The 14,515-nt window shown below is 39.9% G+C and overlaps 1 protein-coding gene across 2 annotated transcripts in view; it reads left to right on the forward strand.

The window, feature by feature from the left end:
- PDE4B (phosphodiesterase 4B) overlaps positions 1-14,515 on the forward strand; it is a 398,194-nt gene that overhangs the window by 292,548 nt on the left and 91,131 nt on the right. For both annotated transcript variants that reach the window (XM_006919293.2, XM_006919294.3), the window contains one exon: positions 7,233-7,282. In XM_006919293.2, coding sequence (XP_006919355.1) covers positions 7,233-7,282 — 50 coding nt within the window. The remainder of the gene's footprint in view (positions 1-7,232; positions 7,283-14,515) is intronic.

The raw sequence follows: 14,515 nt of genomic DNA on the forward strand, positions 1-14,515 counted from the left end.
CACGACGTTTTAAAAGATCATTGCAGGGCTCAGAAGGTCATAGAATCTGTGATCCTCTTATGGGACAGCTGGAGGAGATCTTTGAAACCATTGATTCAACCTCTTCGCTTTCCAGGAGAAACCCAGGCCCTCCGGACACTTGCTAACAACCACATCATAGGTTATAAACACACCAGGGCCAAATCCTAAATCTCCTAAGTTTTCCAGCCCGTGTTGGCTACAGAACACCCTGTCTCTCCAGTCTTTGTGAAATTATTCACTGACCCTCTATTTTGCTTTTATTCAAATTTTCGAGTGAAATTGTTAAAAATGGAAGTAAACTCTCCTTTGAAAACTTACTTTCCTTTCACAGTTCTACAGCTTGTTACTGAGCCTCCTATGAGAGCTCTGCATGGCCCACTGCAGGCTCTCCCGTCATTGGTCTCTTCTCTAAACCACTGCCACCAGAGTGTTTTTACCACACGCTGTTTGATGGCTTCACTCTTTAGCATGAGGCCTTTCATTTGGCTCACTCTTGTCATTAAGATAGTTTAAATGCCTACGCTTCTCTCCTAAGGCACTTCATGATCCAACTTAAGTTTGCTTGATTGATAATCATTTGGGTTTATGTTTGATGCAATATACATGAGAGCTAGATGCTTTCCGAGCCTCTTTTGCAGTGGTACTCGTTTATTCATTTATTAGATAATTTACCCAACAAGTATTTATTTAGTACATACTATTTATCCACGCACATATGTATCTATTTAACAAATATTTATTGAGTACCCACTTTGTACCAGGTACTGGTGGTAACATAGTGACCGAAACAGACAACTTCTCTGTCCTTTCTGGGCTTACATTTCAATAGGAAGTACCGAGACATATAGTGTTGAATAATCAGAGAAGATCTCTGGCCACGTGGGATCAAATTTCAACACGTGATCTGGTTGCTCCCTGCATGTTCTAGTCTCCATCCCGATTATGGACTTACTGTTCTCTCTTCCTAAAATGTCTCTCTCCACCTGCCAGTGATTGCTTGACTAAATCCTGCTTGCCTTTTGTAACTCATTTCTCCTATCACCTTCCCCAGGATTCTTTCCCTGCCCTCACCAAGCCTGGCTGAGCCCCACTCAGTGGCCCCAGAGCACTCTGCAAACCTTAACCCACTTCTTATGGATTTCTGTCGACCACCAGGCAATGTGCGCCTTGAGTCCCCTTGAGAATTACATTTACTTTTTCTTGAATTAGCAAAATCCCTGACACCTAGTAAGAACTCCATAAATATTTATCATACATATGAATTTCCCAATAAATAATTATTGGAGAAAGACTACTAATTGTTTAGAAAATTACTTTCTCATATGTGATTCCTTCCCTTTCAAATAGAATATGACCACTGGGACCATACTTACTGGTTTTATAACTCAATTCTACCACTTGAGCAAATTAATTAACCTCTCTGCATCTCAGTTTCTCAATCACTAAAGTAGGGTTGCTCCGAGGATTAAGTAAGTTAATAGTTATTAGTTATAAGGCATTTATAGCAACATCTAGCACATAGTAGATGCTCAATAAATGCGAGCTATTACAATTGATAGTTACATTTCTCTCGCTGAAACCAGAAACAATATGGCACTTTGGGGTTTCACGTCAATTATCTCAGTTTCAATCACCGTAAATGATATATGTGACAGGTACTGTTGCCCTCACTCTATGGACAAGGAAACAAAGCTCAGGGATATTAAATGACTTGTACAAGAACATACCACTTCCAGTGAATAGCAGAGTCATACTTGAAACCTGGCATCCTGACTCTTACTGCAGTGCTCTTTCCATTCACTACTTTTGTTAAGTCGTCTGGCTTATGGGAAGAAGTTTCTGAAGGCTTTGAAACACGGAGTCATTTAGGAAGATCGTATGGACTAGATGAAGGTCAGAGAGCCTGACGACAGAGACATGAGCTATGAAAGTGTTTTTCAGGAATTAAAATATGAGGAGAGAAGAGCTGGACCGAGATGATGAAGACTGGAATTGGGGAGAATGAGATTAATAAGGACACTTTTCAAAGGCTTCTTAGCAAAGCAGGCTCAAGATCACTATGTTTCATAGTTCCAGGGAGAAGTAGGGGTCAGTGGAGTAGACAGATGTTTCAGTTACTGGTTTGTTAGCACAGGACTTGGATATTCTCTCTCTGTTGGTAGTATTGGGGTACATTCAGCCTAACTCTGCTGATTAACAATCCATGTCAGCTGAAGCTACTTTCCTGAGAATCAGGTCATCGCATAGCCTTGAGTGTTTTGAGCCACATAAACCTTTGGGAATTGAGTACCCTCAGACCATAACTGCCATATTCAGAGCTGACCCGGAACCCATCATCACACTCTGGCTGAGGACCCCCCCTTCTCAAATCATTGCCCTTTGTGTCATCTTTGGTCCAAACCAAACCACACCCACCAAACAGAATAGCTTTCCACCATTAAGATAGTTGTATCTAATGACCTTTCTCAAATCCATACCCATATTTGTACAGAGCTGATCCTCTTACTGATTTCAAATACTTCCTTGAAACCAACACCAACCAGCAGAAATTTGACGTGGAGCATCCACCACTAGAGCTTCCCCAAAGGGAGTCGAGGTTGCCTCAGTCCAGCCCAAGCTGAGAGCTGAATGATAGATTTCAGCTACAAATGGAGCAGCCTGGCAGGACCAGACTGGAAAGCTGGAAAACTGAAGGCACTCCATTCTATTTCTACATAAGCAATACCCTCAAATAGATACAGAAAACTGAAGACAAGATTATCTGCCAAGAATGGATCCACCATACTGAGAGCATTTTTCTCCCCACATATGTACTCATCTTAAGAGCTGAAACTGTGAGATTCATAGAACTCTGAAGTTTCTCTCTGGGATTTTTGACTTGGGTTCCAGGATGCTACTCCTTGCCTTGAATGTAACATTTAAGCAATAATTATGTCCTTGGAGTGTTTTTCATGAGACATCTGGATAGTGTGGTTTATGATATGAAAAGAAACTCCCACATAGAACTACACTTCTCATAAGTCAAGATTTCCTTTATCTTTTGGTTCTTTACTCTGCATAAAAGTGATCCATTGTCCACCTGAGCTTTACCACCCAAAGGGCGAAAAATCTCAAAGTTCCCGTTGATGAGATTTCCTCACCCTTCCATGAAATGTTCCATTGAAGAATGCTTGATTGGGCCTGTTATTTCTTGGCTTCAAATTAAAACTTATATTTCCTTTGTCTCAAGAGTTAATTTTGAAAATATGGCTTTCATTTAGAGCTGTTAAATTAGATAAGATTCCCTAAAGCTTTTACTGGCTTCAAAGAGACTGGTGGCAAAATTACAAGTATGAGTGAGAGTATCTGTCATTCAGCACTCTGATAACCAGGGAATAGAGCTGACAGCAAAGAAGTGTCCTCTGTCATTCACCTCTGTCATTCACTAACGTCACAGACATCAGGAAATCATATAACATCTCCGTATTAACATTCTTCCAGGACATAATTCAATCAACATGTATGAAATCTTGGAGAAAGAATTAATAACCACCTTTTTTTTTTCAGTGTATATCTGAAGTGTCTTTCATTGCTTTATGTACTTTGGCATGGAACTTAAATTAGCTGAGAATAATAAAATTTTGAACATTCAAAGTTAGAAAGAACCTAGCCAAATTTCCTCAGAATAAGTGAGGAAATATACTTAAAACTTCTCACACAGGACCTGGCACATTGTAAATTCACAGTAAATGTTAGTTGCTGCCTGCTCTCCCCAAGTGAGGAAGAAACTAAGAGGTTCAATGAATTGCCCAGGGCTATACAGTTGGAAGGGAGTCGGAGCCAGGATTAGGATTCCTGTCTCTTTATTCACAGTCCAGTTCTTTCTCCACTGGACACTGTTCGGGGCTGGAAAGTATTTACTGCTGGGCCATATTATTCTCCCTATTAATATCGCTGTCTTCAGCAATCCAGGCATATAACTTCTTATGATTCTTCCATAAGTTAGGGACCATTGGAAACTGGGCAGCCAATGCCATTTTCTTCTGGCACTCACTGTTTTTTAGTTGGCATTCTCATGCCCTATAAGCCATAATGCAGCTTCCAGAAGTCATTTAAAATATTGAGTTCATTCATTTAAAGTGTATTCAGCCTCTTCTTTGTACCAGGTCTAAGTGATAAACCAAATAAACATGGTACTTGTCTTTCCAAAGCTTATACACACAGATATTTATCTGAATTAACACCTCTAAATAAAAGCTATATTTTCAAAATTATCTCCTGGGACAAGGGAATTTATGTAGCTTTTGTAATTTTCAAGAAGTCATTGAGAGAATTGGGTGTTATGAGTAGACATGCTATTGACAAAGTAGACATTTCCAGCATTTAGGGTGTCTTAGTTCAACGTCTCTTTTTACAAAAGCCTTCTTTGGAACTCAGGAATACAAATGAAATAAAAGTATTAAAAACATATTATTAATCTGATGAATACATGATGGATACCTTTATCGTACCAAACATTTTACTGATTCCAAGGTTACATGGATGAACAATATTCAATTTTTGCTTAAAGTTCTTACAGATGAGTTGAGGAGACAGACAGGAAAGTGGGAATTGCAATCTAGCATGAGCAGTGCTGTGGTAGGGTGAGCACAGGGAAGTAGCACGAAGACAATACATGGGAGGGCAGGCTCTTCTGAGCATGCGATGCCTAAGCTGAGTCCTAGAGCATGTGAAAGAGTTTGCCATTTAAAGAGGAGGGGGAAAGTGTTCAGCTGAGCAAAACATGCGAGGGCCCAGCAACATAAATATATGGCGTGTCTGAGGAACAGCCATTAGCATATAGAACGAAGACTCTGATGAAAAAAGGAAACCAGATAAAACAGTCATATGGTATTTGGCTCCTCAAATCATTTTCACATCAATGGTTCTTTCAATCAATTGTTCGCCAGTATTGATGGAGTTCCTACTGTTTGCAAGGCAAATTGGTGGGTCCTGAAGAGGTTATATGGAAAGTGTTCGGAACAGGATCCTGCCATCAATGGGCCACAGATTAGTGGTCAGGATAATATGTGTCCATATGAGTTTAACATGAGGAAATAGCCCTAAAGTACAAAGAAAGCCCCATGGGAGATTAGAGGGAAGATCATTTTTAGCCAAAAGGATGATATTCTTAGGAGATGGCATTTGACCTCTGTAAGTAAAATTCTGATAGCAGCAATTCCCATGTATGTCCCCCCGACACACACACACACACACACACACACACACACACACCCCATATATCCAAGCAATTCTTCATTATACCAGCTATTCAACTCAATTCTGACACTATTTACATGTGTCAGCATCAGATCCCACAGTTTAGGGTTCAGTCCTATAAGACTCCCCTTCTGCCCCACTTCAGATGCCAATCACAAGTCCAGGTGGTCACCTGTGCTTCTGGCTCTAGATTAGAGGTTTGGAGGACTCCTTCCTTGGGGTCAATTAATTTACTAGAGCAGCTCATAGAACTCAAAGTATTTTACTTACTAGGTTGCTGGTTTATTATGAAAGGCTATATAGCTCAGGAATAGCCATTGGAATTGATGTGTGGGACAAGGTATTTGGAAAGGAGCAAAGAGCTTCCCTGCTCTCTGAGCATGCCACTCTCCCAGAATTTCCATGTATTCATTAACCCAGACCCTTTGGGTTTTATGAAGGCTTCGTTATAAAGCCACGATTGATGAAATCATTGACCATTGATGATTGAACTCAATCTCCAGTCCCTCTCCCTTCCCCTGAGGTCCTGGGTGAGGCTGAAAGTTCCAACCCTCTAATCACAAGATTGGTTTCCTGGAAACCAGCCCCAGGAATTTTTCCAAAATCACCTCATTAACATAACAAAAGACACCTTGATCATTCTCCTCACCTTGGAAATTCCAGGGGTTTTAGCAGCTTTTTGCTGGGAACAGGAGGAAGACCAAGTATATATTTTGTATAAATCACAGAAGGGTAGATGATATTTAGATGTGTAGATTTGTGCAGGGAGAGCTTCCTCTCAGTGGAAATGGCCTGAGCAGTGTCAGAAAAGGAATAGCACTTGTTCAAGAAAAAAGAAGTGATCGAGTTTGGCCTTGACAATGTATGAGTTCTATCCTTCCTTCCTTCCTTCCTTTCTTCCTTCCTTCCTTCCTCCCTACCTCCCTCCCTGTCCCCCTCTTCCCCCCTCCCCCCCCCTTCCTCCCTCCCTCCCTTCCTCTATCCCTCTCTCCCTCCCTCACTATACCAGTGGTTCTGAAAATGTGGCCCCAGACCTGCAGCATCAACACCAGCTGGGCACCAGATAGAAATGCAAACTCTCAAGCCCACCCCAGGCTGACTGAACCAGAAACCCTGGGAGCAGGTCCAGCTATGTGCTTTAACAAGCCTCCAGGTGATTCCTATGTACTCTAAAGTTTGAAGGCTACTGCTCTGTACTATTTCTGGGATGTTCTCCAGCAATGCTCTGAGAATCCAGGAGAATCAGCTCTGCAAAGCATGAGAAGGATGGTGAGAGCAGGAAGATTGGGGGTGGGGTGTGGGGAGAGAGAAAGAAGAACAACAAGAAAGAAAAGAAGGAGAAGATCCATCCAGTATTCATAGAGCGTGGGTTTGTTGGCTTGTTTCATTTGAATCTTGACATCAGCAGGTTGTGGTGTAGAATAGTGCCCAGTTCCTCTATGAAAAGACTATTACATAAATTGAGCAACCTGGATTACTGTTCCTAGGGGCTGTGTGACCTTTGGCAAGTGACTTTACCTCTCTGGGTCTCAGTTTTCTGAGGTACAAAAATGAGAAGCGTGGACTGATTGGTCTCTCAGGACTCCTCTGGCTGTAACTTTCTACAGCACTGCCCAAAGGAGCTGGGATTCACTCTTAACATTTGATGTCATTCCTGAGCAAGGATATCCTCTTCTAAGGGCCTCCTGGAACAGGGAAACCTGGAACAGAGGGGCTGGTTAGGAACCTGGAGTAAACAACTTCCTTCCTGGAGTATTAGAGCAGCCAAGAGACTGTGATAGGGAAATTCCAGGCCATCTGGATGTGAGAGAATTGCAGTCATCTACCCGTGTTACAGGAGCCTGCCTTCCGGCGATAGCATTATGTCACTTGATAGCTCACTGTGACCTGGAAAACTCCTCCGTAATCATGGGGATGCAGGGAGAGGATATTCATACAAAGACTCAGGCCTTCTTTTCTCTCTGTCTCCACAGGAGATCCCCAGCTGCTAGCCAGCCTCCTGTCTCCAGAGTCAACCTGCAAGGTAAGCCGTGTCACGGCCTATCTCCATGTTTCAAAATAATATGCCTTTTATTCAGAAGTTTTAAAAAAATAATAGCATTTGTTTGCACACCGTGGCCCTCAAAAGTATGTCTCTGGGTGACTTTTTTCAAAGGCATACTGGAGCTTTACTTCATTCCATGTGAAACCAAGTGAAAAGCAGTATTAAATGATTCTCTCATCACACACACGCACAGGCTTTCCGAATGCGATGGATGAGTGGTAACGGTGCTTCCCAGAAAAGGAGCAGGGGGCAGAGCTGTGTCGATAGTGCAACTTGACCTCAACTTGCTGGCCCCAGTGAACTGCAAGAGGGCTAACCTCAAAGGCCCCAAGGTGCCCCCCCATTGGCCTAGGGCCTCACCAGCTATGTTGGTGGTTTTCCTCTCAACGTCAGCTATAGATCCCACTTGAATGTACATCCTTTCCAGGTGTGAAACCAAAGGCTCTTTCCAGGTCACAAATCATTTCTTTCTGAGGTTATCCAATTTTGTTTCTCAAAGATGTTTTAAAGAAACCTAACCTCCCATCTTTCAGTACTATGCCTATACTTTTCATATGGAGTTGAGAGGTGTGTATGGAGCAGAAGGGCCACCTTGAAGGAACATCGTGTGGATGTGTTGAACATAAATTCTTCTTGACATAAGATACAACCAGTTAGATGACGTTTTTAAAAGTGCAAAATGGAGTTTTTCCTCTTGACCCTGACCTCACTAGTGTAGCAGTGGTCTTGAGTAAAACCACAGGAGAAACTAGTAAGATGAACTCATAGGGAGATCACCTAACATCTAACGTTGCCTCCTACATGTCTGTGTTTCCAGCAGAGCTATTCCCTTTGCTGTATACTCATGATCTTCCTTGCTCGGAGGTTGTGTTTTCTTGCTGGTATCATGGTCATAAGTATAATGGAAATAATTAAAAAGCCCAACTCTTAAAAGAAGGGGACAAAGGCAGTAAGTTCCATTGACGTGTCGACTTCTGAAGTATTTATGATACATGCTTTAAAAAAAAATTTTATGAAAAATAAATTGATATCAGCAATAAAAATTAAAGGAAGAGATTAAGTAAAGGTGAGTTTACCCCTAAAGCCCCCTGATATGAAATAGAATAAAATAGTACTGTACCGATTGACTTCAAAAACCTGGAGTGCTGATGTACTGTTTCCTTTAGAAGTTTATAAAAAGAAACTAGATAGAGTGTTTTAACATAAAACTGATGTTACATACTTGGAGATGAAGGGAGGTGGTTTTGAAACTACTATCATTTCATCATACTGGCCTACCAGTAAGACGCCTTTGTTTACATTTCAGTTAACCAAATTTATTAAGATGCACCCTAAATTCGAATCAATTTGAATATCGAAACTATGTTTTCTTTCTCTTGTAATAAATACTGAAAATATTAGGAAAAATGTGATATTTATGCTTCTATAAATTAGCTCATTAACCAAAGATGCTATTGGAAAGATCATTTTGTGATTATTGGCACAGTAACTACAGCTTGGCAACTAGAGTCTTTTGCTAAATTCTTTTAAAACAATGGAGCAAAGAAATGACAATACCACTTAGGCAATTTGTTTTTGTCTGCCTTTGTGGCAAACTACAAAAATCCTGGCTTTTCATTGAGAAGAGAATGTAGTGAACCAATTATTACGTAATTATAGGTTTCAAAATCTTAACGCTTAACGCTTAACCACGGTCAAAAAAGGAAGGAGGACACACACATCCTGTGTTTTGTTCTTATTATCAGCTTCAATAAGTCAGGCAGATTTTTCCTGTTATTTTAATATTTATCAGCGTATGACAAAGAGATATGTTTAAACAGAGACTTTAAAGGGGAATGAAAAATAAGTGGCTCAGAGCAAACAGAATTGAAAGCTAGAGTGCTGCTTTAAAAGGTGCTTTTTCATGATAGTAAGATTAGGTTTTCATTCATCAGCACTGAAGTTGAACTTGTGTATTTGAATTGACATCTAAGATAAAAGATACAAGAAACCTACAATAATTTACACAGATTTAGCAATAATCCAGTTTGTTAGGAAAGCCTGACTTAGTGAACTGTATTCTCGTATAAAGTAAGTTTCAGAGAGAGAGAGAAAGAGACAAAGTGAGAAGGCAATTCTTTTTAAAAGGTTTTTAAAAATGCATCTAAATGAAGGCAATGTAATTCATTTTAAAGCTAATTGTCAGAAATCATGATTAAATTGGCACATTTGCTCTTACAAATTTATCATTAACTGGAATAATTCATGGGGGAAATCAAAGCAAATTTCTCAGTCTGCAGTACCTTTCTTCTCACTGTTTAACCAAAATTATTCCTTTTAGCTCTCAGGGTACAACACAGATTTTTTTCCTCTGCAAAGACATACTGATTTTTTAGAAAATCAGTGTAATTGCTCTTTTTTTTCTTTTTATGCTATGACATCAATTCCATTCTAAATTATACTGTCATTCATGATTTACATATCTCCTCCATTGGACCTCCTTGAAGGCAGTACCTAACTTCATCTCTTTATCATTCAAAATATTTTAGCATAGTAATTTTCACATAGTAGAAGGACAGTAAATGTTGACTTGACCAGGAGAACTACATAAAGTTTGGGGACTTTATCTTAAGGAAAATGCTCATAAATTAAAATTTTATGTGAGTTGTTATTTTTATCTCTATGGCTATGAAAAATATTCAGTTCTGCTTTTTTTTTTTTTTTTACTATTAAATGTCAGTATTGGATTAAATTAAAAGAGACTTGAAACACACTCTATAACTGCTTAAATATATTAGCGTGGTCATATGGATTTTAAACAAAAAGAGTTAAATCTGAAAAGTTGGCATTTTTACACTTTGAATAGGAAAGCCAGACTGAAGCGTTAAGAATTTAAAACTCAAATAAGTAGAGCAAAGCAGAAATGGCATGCTCTCAAGTTAAGGAGAAAAATGCAGAAATCCTGCTGGTGGCTGTTGAAAACGCTAATGCTGTAGAGTTCAATGAGCATCTCAATTTTTATCACATTTTGCCTTTTCACAAGCATGGATTACAAGTCTTCTCTACATTATGCTTAAGGAATAGAACAGAAAGGGGTGGTAGGGGGCAGAGGGGAGAACAGGAGAAAGAAACTCCAAAACGAGGCAGCAACTTGAGTTCTGTCATCTATACACATTCAAAATGGAAAATTGAAGTAATTCTCAGGATGTCAGCCCCCAAAACTATTTTCAACAGAAAAAAAAATCAGATAATTGAAAAACAAAACTCTCAAATGAATGAGAGTGTGAGAGTGTGTGATATATACAGAGAGTGTGTGATATATACAATTATCCTACACATACACACATGCATATATGTGTATGTGTAGGATAATTGTCACATTTTGGATTTCCATTTTCCATCCTATCTATCCCTTGCTTTTACATGCATTTCAGTAGTGATTACAGAGATTTCATGAATGTGAGAATTTACTGAAAGGGTAAATTATCAAGTGTTCACTGCCTTTACAAAATGTTTCTTTACAAAAGGGTTCTTTTAACGGCCAGCACCTCTGATTCATATAAATGTGACTTGATTTGTAATAATATGTGTCATATACATAACCTTTAGCCGCCAAATTGATATGTAGGGTTGGATGTTCTACACTAATTTTCTTATTTCAAAATTTACCAATAATTGTATTGAGCAAGAGCACCACCAATGTGACAGATTAGATGTAATGAAGAACAACACCCAAGTCCATGGGTCATCGAGAATGACAGCAAACCACGTCAAAAAGATGACTAGAGAATTGCTTTGAGGGCTTCAGGCCAGATTGCTGCAGACCTGAAGTCTCTACCAGCCTCAATATCTGCAGCCTTGGTTGACGGCGGTTTTCAACACCGGTCCTAGATGTATTTCAAGAAAGGCCTGTGTACAGAGAAATAGGATAATATAGGGCTTTCCAGCATGTCTGAAATAGGTTGGCTTAAGTGAGGAACAGACTTAATTAATTTTTTTCAGTGCTCATGGGAATCCATTTCTTCTATTATGTGTCCAGGCCATTCTGGAGAGGAAATGACTCTGATAAAACAGAAGAAGAGGCTTTCTCCTAAGAAACCTGTTTCTCAGTATGAATTCCTCCCATATTTTTACTTTAATTATGAATATTCCCCTGGAGGTTCACGGAGGTGTGCCAGATGCAGGGTCTGTTCGAGAAATAGACAAGGAGCTCAGTGACTTATCTTGGATTCTAAGAAATTCAGAGAGTCATGACATTGATTCAGTTCTCTTTCTTTGCCAGAGCTACCAGGGCCTAGGATGAGAGATGAGCTGTGTGTGCACAAGCAAAGGACTCTCTGAGAACCACTACAATGGCCTGAGAGCCAAGCCGTGTTAGATGGCTGGAAACGAAGCCTGGCATAAGCTGAACGTTTGCTTGGTTTCCACATTAAGCAAGAACTGTCAGGCAGGACTGCAACATTTGGACAAATACAAATAAAATCAATTTTGTTACAAAAAGCTGTGACCACTCATGATAAAGAAGATATTGGAGGAAATTTTTAAAAAATAAGAAGAGGAAGGCAAAAGAAAAAGAAAGGAAAATATAAAAAAACTAGAAATATCAGATTATTTTTTCATCAATGTTCTCAATGTCATGTGGCCTGAATTATTAGTATAATTGAGTGTTTAAGCAATTTATGTACAAAACTATAGGGAAAATGCACTAGAAAAACCCCTAACTACTAATTATTCTCTTACTACTATTAATTAATTATTCTCAGTAATCCTGAGAATAATTCCCCAGATGGTTGTTTCATAAGAATTGCTTTTGTCTAAAATAGCCTTCTATGAAAGTTTACTCCAGAGCATCAACACTGAGCTATTTATATTGATTTGCAATTATTTCATATATGTCTGAAATTAAGTATAGGTAGTTGCAGAAACATTGACAAGTCAGCTAAAGTGAAAATAGTTAAAACGTTAACCTCTAGCAAACATTGCCAAAAATAAAGTCCTGCTTGTTGACGTCTATTTCACCAGTTCAGAATTAATTTCTAAATTTAGTGTGAATGTTTCTTTGTGTTAAATAAAACCGATGAGACCTGAAGCATCTAATCTCCCACTTGCTGCCTAAGGAGTTGAGTTCGTTCCGCGTTGAATCCACTTCACGTTTTTGTTCTGCTGAGAAACACCATCTACCCACCCCCCCCTTGAAAGTTGGAATCATGCATGTTAGTAAGTATTTCAGTTATGCTATTGACGTCAATGGAGTCATTAAATAGATTGCTGGCCCTCCCAGAGGCAAATCACTGCCAGGGACCTAGATACAGACACGTTTTTTACAAAGACAACCATCAGGTTTTGCTATAGCAGTAAGCCAGAGAAAAGGAAAAGTTTATACTGTAGCAGACCTATCTCCAAACAGTTTCTTTCTTTTGCATTTCAGTTCCGGCCTTTCTTTCTCTTTGGTTACAGTAGGCTCAGGCAGATGCCCAGATATAGTTGCCTTGCCGTTTTGTGTGCAAAAGCATCTCCTGTAATTGAGACCATGAAGGGTGACACCTTTAGCTGTACACAGCCCATTTGATGTTTATTTGGTGCCATAAACTGTCTAAACAAATCACTATTGTCTGCAAGTAAGGCTATGTTTGATATATAGTTCCTTGAATAAACAATTTCTTACACACACACACACACACACACACACACACACGCACACAATTTTATCCTTGCTGCTGCCTCTGTGTGGCTTGTAGCTGCAGCCTCTCATCTATGAATTAACCTTTATGCAGCCTGCTCTGTGCTAAGGCACCATGGCTCTGAAGCAAGGGCTGGGGGAGGAGCCTGGGAAGAAAGATTCACTTCTCTCAGCCGCCTCATCTGCAAAGCTCTCACAGAAGGCAGGAGGCTGCCCACGTGCCTGTGTCCTCCCAAACCCCAGCTGCTGCCTGCCTCAAGCCTGGTCATGCAGCTCCCAGGCGTGTCAGAGAGAGTCTTCAGGGAACATCTGTCTCTTTCTGGATATTCTTGACAGCTCTGTTTACCTGGACAACCCCAGGACTCAGAGCCAGAGATCCACCTCACACCTGGACTCTTCTACTTCCCAGGCTCGTAGTTGGGGAGCCATCTTGGACAGGCAGCTTTCTTCAAAATCTTGTTGGCAAACTCTTCCATATTGGCTTTAGCATTTTTCTCCATTTCCAACCCCTATTCTTTGACTCTTCACACTCCCCACTTCCATATCAGTAAATATATACAGAAGTGCCAGATACCCGACCCCTTCAGTAACCCCTTTTTTTCAGCTAGAGGCTGACATCTATCCTCCCCTTCACCATTGCTCCTTATCCCATATTCCTGGCTTTGAATAGTTGCTTCACCATCTACCTTTTTATCTCTCTCTCTTCACCTCCCGCAGGCAATTATTGTAATTATGATTTATGTTATTTTCTTAATTGACTATCCTTTGCCTTCAGGTTAAGATCCCCACTTCTCACCAGATATGCAAAGTCTTCTAGAATTTTGCTCCTAATTCTTTCTTTGTCCTCATCTTCCACTTTACCCGCTGTTCCCATGCACAGCTGATGACTGAGGTGCACTGAACATACTGTCCCTCAAATGTGCCAGGCTCTTTTTGCCTTCCTGCCTTTGTGCATGCTGTTCCTACTGCCTGGGCTTCTCTCTTCCGAAAATAACATTCACCTATTCAGCTCAGGGGTTTTCTTACATTGTCACTGTGAGCAAGTTCTTTATACTCACTGATTTTTGGATTCTGGAGTCAGGATTAAACTAAATATATAGTCTCAATCTAGGGTCTGATATATAGTGTATGCTTAGTAAATACTAGTTCCTTGACCCGTCTCCATCTGGAAAGTGCATTTTTTATCCTTCAAGACTTAGCGTGGATGCCGTCTTCTGGATGTGCTCCCCACAACCATCCAAAATTACTCTCGATTATTATCTCGATTATTATTTCAAAATCTCAATTATTGTACTTGCCATATTATCCTATAATTATTCATTGAATTTTCTCCCTTTGTAAACTAAGAATGTCCCAAGTTCAAGTACTAATCTTCTTTTCTTTTTCTTTTCATTTATCTCTAATTTATAGCATGTGACCTGGAACATAGCAGATGCTTAATAAATGTTTATGGAATGAACAAATACAAATGAACATATGCTCGAGCCTGAATCAGAAAGGACTGGGAAGGAGCTGAGGCTCATATTAGGCGTTTTTTCAGGCTTGTCTAAGTA

The sequence above is a fragment of the Pteropus alecto genome, unplaced genomic scaffold, assembly GCF_000325575.1.
Source record: "Pteropus alecto unplaced genomic scaffold, ASM32557v1 scaffold25, whole genome shotgun sequence".
NCBI lineage: Eukaryota > Metazoa > Chordata > Mammalia > Chiroptera > Pteropodidae > Pteropus > Pteropus alecto.